Source organism: Apis dorsata, unplaced genomic scaffold (genome assembly GCF_000469605.1).
Source record: "Apis dorsata unplaced genomic scaffold, Apis dorsata 1.3 scaffold_980, whole genome shotgun sequence".
NCBI classification, from domain to species: Eukaryota; Metazoa; Arthropoda; class Insecta; order Hymenoptera; family Apidae; genus Apis; species Apis dorsata.
The window spans coordinates 145,911-156,068 of record NW_006264083.1 but is presented as its reverse complement, the minus strand read 5'-3'; the positions used below and the strand labels follow the sequence as shown (position 1 = coordinate 156,068).

Sequence of the window (10,158 nt, the reverse complement as noted above, 5' to 3'; positions counted from 1 at the left end):
ATATTCTTAACCATTGTTCTCTTTTTTTCGTTTATTTTAATTTTTTTTTTTTTTTTTATTGCGAAAAATATACATAATAATTTTATATATTCACTTAATCGAGATTATTTTGAAAGAAATTTTATTATTTTGTGCACTTTTTTTTAAATGAGATTTGATGTAAAAAGAACTAAAAAAGAAAAAAAAATAATTTCAATAGAAATGTTCAAAAGACATTTAGAAAGATTGAATATATATATAGTATTTTACCTGATATTTATAATATACTAAACGCAACTATCAATAATGAATCAATTATTATATTATAGAATTTTTTCGTTTGTAGGAATTAATAGATTTTGAATTTTCTATTTAGCGATATTATATGAATATATAAATTGAAAGATTAGTATTATTGTATTTTGAATGGATGCAACGATATCGAAACGAATTTGTTACTAGTTGATGAAGATTAAATGCAGCTGCTTTTTGTTTTTGTACACATACATTCATACAGATTCCGATTCATGCGCATGCGATATTTGCGCATATCGTTAAAGTATATACGCAATGTCACCTTAACGTCAATTCACGGTCGAGACAAGATCATTACGACACGTACTCATGCATATTATTCTGCGTATCAATGAAATTTTTCTTGAGTAAAATTTAATTTGTTATATTTGTTAACTTACTTACAAATTAGTAGAACATGCGACATTTTTTAAGCTTAATCAAAAATACTATAGATTGAATACTATAGATTGAATACTGAAAAACGATACGAATATACAAATGATATTCTATTTCAATCTTTATAACTATGGATTTGTTTTCTTTAACATATTTCTTGGTAAATATGATTGATGCAATATTGTATTATAATTACGAAATATTTGAAATGTAAAATTGTTTAATTTATATATAACTGAATTTCAATTATTATGGTTTACATTTAAATTCTATGGAATCATTGTTTTTTAATATGATGAAAATATGATGAAATTATACTTCTCTTTCTTTTCTTTTATTCATTATTTTTATTCTCACTTTATAGTATTTTTGTTCTATGTAAATATATATTGTAAATTCTTTTTCTTTTTATCAAATCGATTGTTCGAGAGGCTGATGAATAACGAAAAGCTGCGTCTTCCTTCAGCAATGTTCGGGAGGAACGAAAATAGTACCGTCGTTCGATTTAGACTACGCAAATGAAACGATAAAAATTTGTGTTGGATGTATGGACAACATATATTCTGGAAATAGAATATAATTCTAAATATAATTCTGAATATTTTCAAAATAAGAAAAATAAGTACTTCAAATGCATATGTTTAATATTCATACTTTAATGTTATTTTCAATAATGATCCAAAATTTCTATGCATTAATTCTTATTTTATAATTCTGTCATATGTTTCAATGTACTGAAAACTTTAAATAAATGACATCATGTGAGAAACAGATAATCTTAAAGAATAAATATATATTGAAATAATTTCTAAATACTGAATACTTCGATATTTTTAGTTATCAGAATAATGAGTTGATCATATATCATGATTGAAATCTTATATCTCAAGAATTATAATATTTATGTTCTGGATTGTTTCTTTAAAATTTATAATTTTTGAGATATATAAATAGAAATTATTATTATTATTACATTAAATTTTGCTTATATATGCGTCCATGAGAATATGCATCATTATGCAATTATTTGTTACTGTTTATATAAACACATTGTGCTCGGCATCTAAAATATATAAATAACTATAACTAGAATTTAATTATAAAAAATTTGAAATTTTTTGCATTTAAGAAATGCAAAAATAAAATATAAATCTTTAGAGAATCGAAATTATAATGATAAAAATTACGATAATCAAAGTTACGATAATAACAATACCTGCTTCACGTTTAGTACTTCATCATTATAATTTTAATTATTGTAATTTCGATTGCCCAAAAATTATTTTATATTTTGTTTTCATATTGTATAGATTCAAAAGATCTCAAACTCTTTGGATAAATATGAATTCACAGTTTTTTGTTATACATTTTAAGTATCAATCACAATGTGTTTATAAAAACAGGAAAGATAAGAAGCGATCGTATATTGATGCACACATTATCATATATGTATCATATAGGCAAAATTCAATATAAAACAATTTTTATTGATATCTTGAAAATTAAGAATATAGCAATTTTAATTATAATTATTGTAATATAAACTTTGATCAAGCTGTTACATGTTCTCTAATTTATGATGGTAATAATTAAAATAAAACTATTAGTAAAAGTTGATATATAAAATTTTTCGTGATTGTTTATATTTTGTAAACGAAAAGAAATTAGTTTTAAACATTTATATTAAATAAATTTTTAGTTAGTCAATCGAATTAATTTAATAACAATTGCTCGTGTAAATTAAATTTTAATAAAATATAAAGTTTAACAATCTCGATTAACCTACTAGTACTAAACTAAAAGTAAACATATTTGAATACTTATTTAAAATAAACATAATTTTATTATTTTTATTAATTATTTTACATTCTTCGAAATTCTACGAATTCTCATTTCGAAATGAAAAAAATGGAAAACATAAATAATCGTATCAAAACTCAAAGGATAAAGTTAATTTGTCGGTATATGAATGTAACGATGATCACTAACATACCGTATAACTTGATTCAAATATACGATTCTCTTCTGTCGGTTATCGGTATTAAACATTCACGAGAGATAGCGCCACAAGAATTCGACGAAATTGAAACTAGCGCCAACCGCAAAACAAAGTAGATGCAAATGCGTGTTTTTTGACTTTTTATGTTCCAACATTTCTTGTTGAATCTATGTATTATAAATGTAAGAGTCAAAGATCATTCACATGATATACATTGTGCACGATATCATGAAAAGATGTTTCCATTGTTTTCTTAATAACTAAAGAAGATGACGCGTAGTTATAGATCATTAACAAATTGTATCTGTATCGACTATACAATCGGTCATCGAGTTCAAAAAAAATGCGATAGTATAAAACAAACAACAAAATCATCGTTTTTAAAATGCAAACAATGAAACTATTAACTAGCTTATTTTGTATTTAACTTGTTTTGTATGTTGACAATAGATTTTCGATATCAAATACCATTGAGAAATGTTACGAATATTGAACATAATTAATTTAACAAGAAAAAAAGAAAAGAAAAAGAAAAAATCAAAGAATAAAAATAAAATTAAAAAAAAAAGAAAGGCAAAGAAATGACTGATAATCAAGTTATATGAAAAAAAAACAATGAAAGGGTGGAAAATGAAGAAAAATAAATAATTATTAAAAATAGGAAATATATCGTTATTGAAGAATAAAACGTTCACATAGAAACAATCGCTATTATTAGAATAGAATACTGAAACGATTATTTGCAAATTTAATTGCCACGCGATGTTGTACATCGTCATATATAAATTTTAAATTTTCAACAATAGAGAATCACTAATATTTCAGTGAATGTGTAATACACATGTGATCAACATTTAATTTTTGAGTGAGATATTCAAAGATTTCGGTAAATCGATAAAATTAAATCGATTTATTAGGATTTATATATACCTTATATACAATATACAAAATACAGAATGTGAATAGAGTTCGTGGAATATTTTTTATTTATATTGATAATACTGCAATTTCTTTTATTAGACTATTATTAATAAAATTTTCTATTATTAGTTCAAATTTCATAATTATATTATAGTTGTAGTCTTATAGTTTTAATAAACATTTGTGTCTAATTATTGTCACAAGTTAAACAAAATGTCTTGCAACTTTTGAAAAAACAATATATTAACATGTTATTTTTTCAAAAGATTGTGAAATATTCTGTTTCATTTAGGATGATGGTTAGAAGTCTTAAAATTAAAATTGTCGCTGCATAAGAACTATAAGTCATATAATTGTGAAATTTGAACTAATAATAAAATATGCTATCAGTAGTATAGTCCAATAGAAAAAATAATGACAGTGTTGTCAACATTACAAAACGAAAAAGCAAATTCCATGAACTTTTTATGTATCATATATGTCAAGATGCGTTGTGCACGAGCATAACATTCGCAAAAGCAAAGAGCTCACGATTTGGTCATGAAGTTCAACAGAGGTTATCAGTAATCACAGGGGTAAAAGTCATCTAATCGTCGAGTAAGAATCACGCTGTTTCTCGTTCATCGCTTTCTGTCATTGGTTCAGAACGATAATCGGTATGTGTCTCCTCCTCTTTTGGCACAATTCTCGATAAACGAATCTAGTATAAATATTCCAACTTTGAAATTTCATCCCCTTAACATAATTGACCGTTTCCTGGCGAACATTGGATTACTGTAGATTAGGTATTTGCTGTGTTAAATAATACAACACATTAGTTAATTAAATAAACGCTGTATTTTTAGGTATTTTTTTTATATCAATTGCAATAAACATTAATTATCTACGAAGGTTCTGGTAATTTTGATCATAAGTGCCCAGTGTGTGTTTTTATGAAGAAAAAAAGAGAGAAAGAATAAGTTAATCGAATAACATAAATAAGTTTAACATTTATTGATTCAGTTGAATAAATTTTTATAATTATTTAAGATATCGGATTGCTTCGTATCGAAAGTTCATTTGCGCATTATGGAATGCGAACGCGAACGAGAATGAGTAATTGAAACGAAAAGAGAAAAAACAAGAATGATAAAACAAGAAGAAAAAAAAATTGATAAGGTTAATTTTGTCTGTTTTCAGGAACGAACTGTTCTACCAAAATACTATACGAGAGTGCCTTCGGTTGCAAAATCGTCGACGAACAGTTCAGGCATCAATCTAGATTGTTCATCGAATACGACACTCGCAACAATCGCGAGTCCGTTCAACAGTCAGACAGCCCTAATCGCGGAGAAAAAAGTGATTCCTTCTAGCAATATTGTCATTGCTAACCATTACTATGCACAGAATTTAAGGAACAATCATCAAAAGACTCTAAACGGGTCTCACATATACGATCCTCTTGACAAGGGTTCTGATCACGATTACAAGCAAATCGATCCATTATTGGTCGGCGAACCTCCGTATATGGGGGTCGAAAACACCAAGCAAACTATGAGTTCGCAAAATATAAAACCGGCCAAGGACTCGGACGATGTTTTGCATACACAGTTCAAAGAAGTAAAACGATCACCTATGCGCTATAGTATGCAGGTAATTCATTTTCTTTTTTCTAATCATTTCGTTAATTATATTATATACATATATACATTATACATTATACATATATACATATACATTATACATATATACATATATACATTATATATAATTAACCATATATGCGTATAAAAAAATATCATGAGTAACATTGTGAAATCGTGTTTATATTTTTCAATTCAAGTGAAAAAACAAAGTTATACTTTGTTCGTTTTTGTTCGCGTAGAAATTTCAAGGATAATCCGAGAAAACATCTTTTTAAGCATTTAATTTATTTTCTTTCTCATTTTGCGAGAATCAAAACTTGAAACGAAATATTTGAATATTTGAATATTTGAAGTTGGAAATGATATTATCGATAATTGTCATCAAATCGATAAAATCGAAAGTTTCGTGATTCAAGGGAATCTTGCGTGATGATTGCGCGATGCAGCAGATCCCGAAGCTTCTTGCCCTCGATGCTTTTCTTTCTCGCGTGAATCAAATGCCATGCGTGCCTCTCCGCCCTGTCGTTTGAGCTAAACTTGAGGGCAACGTGATCTTCGTCTTTACGACATCCATGTTGCGCGCGTGTGCACATGTATGTACATGTATTTATTATCGTTACGCAAACAACAATACGCGACAATAACATCTTCAATGATATAATATTATGAAAGCATACAAAAAAAAATGCGATCTTAAATCAATCGATTTTCAATCAAAAGATAGATAAATTTTTAGTTCATATTTAAATATTTTATGAAACTCAATATGTTCAAAACATTGATTAAACGTAGTTCGTAATTTATCGCAAAATTTCACTTTAATCGCATTTTCATAATTAATATCTTCAGTTGCAATTGAATAATGCCCAACTAAGAGCAAACTGAACTTATGTTTATATATATTATCTGTTCGGATCCGACATTAAATAATACGACTCAGACATGACGATATTTCTTTAATATAATATTTATACTATTCGATTCCAATAACATAAGATATTTGTCAAATATATTATATACTACACAATAGTACATATACGCATACAAGATCATTTTCTGAAGTTAGAATCTGATTTTATTTTAAGATATTTGATTAGAGTGTGATTGTTATTATGTTATCTTTTATATTTTTATTATATTTTTTTCATTTATGACTTCTTTTTTGAAATTATATGAATTTTGAATAATAAGAAACTGACAAAATAAAAATTTTTTTATAATTTTCAATTATTCTCATTTTATTTAATATAATATTTATAATTATCACATATATATATGTATGTAATATATGTATGTAATATATATATATAATATATATTATAATTATAATTATAATAAAAAATAATATATAATTATTATATAATAATCATATTAATAATATTATATAATATTATATAAAAAATAATATAAAATATTATGTTAATATTATAATTGTCAACTTGCTGATTATTTTTTCTCATTGATTTTTGTGAATGAATTTTAATGAATTTTAATGAATTTGAAATATATTGTAAAAAAAATGATTTTAATAAACTTTTATTTCGATTTTTTTATAAGTGGTTTTAGATTTTAAATTATTTGCAAAAAATTTTTATTGATTTTTATAATATTATCATTGAATTTTATCTGTACACATGCATTCATGATATAATCAATATGCAATTATTAAGAGCGAATAATAATATATATACATACATAAAATGAGTAAATTCATCGAAAATTTACTTCCTAAATTTACTTCCTTTGAAAATAATTTTTTTTAAGATTTTCTTCTTTTCTTGACATAATTATATACAAGATGTTAATACATATATTTATGAGATACTTTTTGAATTTTAGAATTCTAATTCTTTGAAACAAATATAATGATTGATATACAAAAATATCAATTGAGATTTATTTATTAAATTATAAATAACTTATAAATAACTAAGCTCGTTTTAAATAAAATAATACTCTATTTTCTATCTTTATTATTGCTGTCTTGTTCTGTTTCTGCCTCGTTTTATTTAACAAAAATTTAAATTACTTATAATTTAATAAATAATTCAACAGTTAATAAATATTTCAATCGACATTTTCGTATCAATTCTTGTTTTGATCTCTAGAATCTATTCTATTCTAAATTAAATTATTTTAAATTATATTCTAACTTATTTCAAATTCATTAACATTAGTGAAGAACTAAAATTAATCGGCAAATTGACCAAAGAAATTTGAAAATTATTGAAGTATTAAATATAAAATATTTATTATATAATATAATTAAAATATTATATAATATAATTATATTATATTAAATATTAAATAATATAATTATAATACAAGAAGAAATAATATGAAAATATATATATTGAGTCCTCTATAGTATATATTATATATGCTAATCTGTTGTCAAATGTTTATTCAACGAAATATTGTTATTGATAGTAATGATAGATATTTGTCGATTAAACAAAACATCTAATATACTATATGAATTTGATTTTTTCCAAGAAAATTCATCGTAATAAATTATTTTATAATACATCGCATCTGAACGAGTATAAATTAACTTGTACCGATTGGATTGAAGATGGATATATGTATAATATTTTCATCTGATTACATGCGAGAATATTTGTCTGAGTCGTGACGTTCATTGTCGCATCGGATAATATAAACGTAACCTAAATTGGACTGAAGAGTAAATGAGGAAAATATGGGATGAGATGAGAAGAAATATATCTATCTATGAGAAGGGCATGTGAGTGAAGAAGAATGCAAAAATGGAGCAGGTGCAAAAACGGAGAATGGAAATGTTGATCTCTCGCTTGTTTTGTGGTCGATTCATCGAAAGAAACAATTGCGAAAAATAAAAGACGAATGTATGCATTACATGCGTGCATATACATTTGTACTCAACTATACTGACCTTGTATATGCTTCTGATAATAACTAACGACTTAATTTTCTTCCACGTACATCATTGACGTATAGACTCGAGATGTTTGTGAACCATATTAAATAATTAATAATGATAAATGACACGAAAGAATTAAAATTGAATGATAGATAGTCACGAATTCTATCATTGATTTTTTTTTGATTCTCTAATAATAATCTCTATCATTACAAACATGAATGCGAATGGATATAGCGATGGGAAGTTCAAGTTGAAGTTTACAAATGTGCCATTCAATTGTGTACTTCAATTTGTTGAAATAATTATATAATTCAAAACTTGTAGCCTTTTACGTTTTAGAACGTTAATTTAAAATATTTAAATTTAATTTAAAATTTAATGAAGAGTTTTTCAAATACTTTTAAATTAAAATTATTATTTTTATATGTTATTATAAAGAAAAATTTAGAAATCATGATTTTTGTTTTATATTGTCGTTACAGCGAAGAAATGATATATTCAAAATTGTACAAGTGTTTACTATACATTCTATCGTGTCAATCATAAAAAAAAAAAAGCATAACGAATTCATCTTCTTAAGTTTATGAAACGGAAAATAATGAAACGAAACGAAACGAAAAATGGCAATATTTCTTTGATCATGAATAAGAAAAAGAAGAGCAATGCGTGTCATGCTTCAACAGAACATTACGCAACGCGAAAGAAGGTCGCGAGCGGTAAGATCGGTTGATCATATAACAACGCGATTCTGTCGCGAAGACAAGCGACTATTTTTCGAAAATACAGACTTTTTAAATATTTTTTTCAATTGCAATTTAAATATAAGAAAATATGATTTATTTATAATCAACTTTGAAAGGAAAAAGTTTTCCTCCCGATAACTCTTTTCATCCATTCTCTTTCTTATTGCTTTCTGTACTAAACGGTCTCTCGAAATTAACTATATGTCGTCCAGTAATGGCACAAGTTACGTTTACGCGTAGAACCCCGCGTACGCAAAGTCGCGCGCATATATACGTTTATACGTATAATCGTCCGATTCGCGGACGATGGATCTTCGCAATGACAAGAGAAGGGATAGTCGCGGCCCCCCAGCATCGTTTCCCTATATAAACAGGGAACCACCCGTCGGTCCACAAGTGCCAATAGCGTTTTAATCTTACGGGAACGTTGTTAACGTTAACAAAACCAATTGGCGACAAAATCACGATAAAATAACAACGACAACGTTGACAACGAAAATATCGATATCGATAGTAATATCATCAAAATTGGTACCAGCAAGAAAAAGAAGAAAAAGAATAATAACAACTATAGCATTAGAAATAACATTTGATATAAGAAGGACGCGAAATTAATAATACGGTGAAAGCAAATAATCGATAAATACGCGTATTGAAATCGAAAAATTTTGAATTTCTAATTAAGAAACGATTTGATTTGGTGTATCAAATAAAATTAAATCGATATTGATCGGTGCGCACGCGCGTTCGAACGGTGTATTCGTTTAGTTCGTTATACATATCGTGATTCGAAACAAAAATCGAGCGGTTAACGTATAGGCGAAAATCGTGCTACGATCGTAGAATTGTTTTTCATCTCTTTGGCGTTACAACGTGAAGCTTTCGCCTGTTATTTCTATATCTCTTCTTCGATCAATTTTCATCTTGTTCCTATATTCTTATCGATCATGAAGATTTTTATGCGAGCTGATACTCATGTGGACATCGAATTACCGGGCAACGCGCCAGTTGCTAAATGCACCCCTTCTCAGGTATCGACAACGGCATTGTGTACTTTATATAGAAATTGATGCTTCATTTTATTCATATGATCTTAAGTGTATAACCACTCTCTTCTTTTCGTCCTTCATTCATTCTTTTTATTATTGTATATTATCACTGTTCGACCTTTGTTTCGTATTGAATATCGGTCGAGATTTTTACCAGATCTTATTTAATTGACTTCGCTTCATAAACATCACAAGTATTATGATTCTCGAATTTTGGCCATTTATAACAATTTTGATTTCTAAT

At 26.3% G+C, this 10,158-nt stretch overlaps 2 protein-coding genes across 8 annotated transcripts in view; one reads left to right on the top strand and one right to left on the bottom strand.

Moving 5' to 3' along the window:
• Positions 1 to 10,158, bottom strand: part of LOC102671914 (odorant receptor 30a-like) — a 39,231-nt gene that overhangs the window by 23,467 nt on the left and 5,606 nt on the right. The window lies entirely within an intron of this gene.
• The window catches only part of LOC102670917 (facilitated trehalose transporter Tret1), an 18,880-nt gene that overhangs the window by 4,464 nt on the left and 4,258 nt on the right, over positions 1 to 10,158 (top strand). For 5 of the 7 annotated variants that reach the window (XM_006623954.2, XM_006623952.2, XM_006623953.2 and 2 more), the window contains exon 2: positions 4,772 to 5,224. In XM_006623954.2, coding sequence (XP_006624017.1) covers positions 4,772 to 5,224 — 453 coding nt within the window. Of the gene's footprint in view, positions 1 to 4,248; positions 4,378 to 4,771; positions 5,225 to 9,249; positions 9,897 to 10,158 lie in introns of those variants that run through there. The other 2 variants (XM_006623955.2, XM_006623957.2) reach the window with 2 other exon arrangements.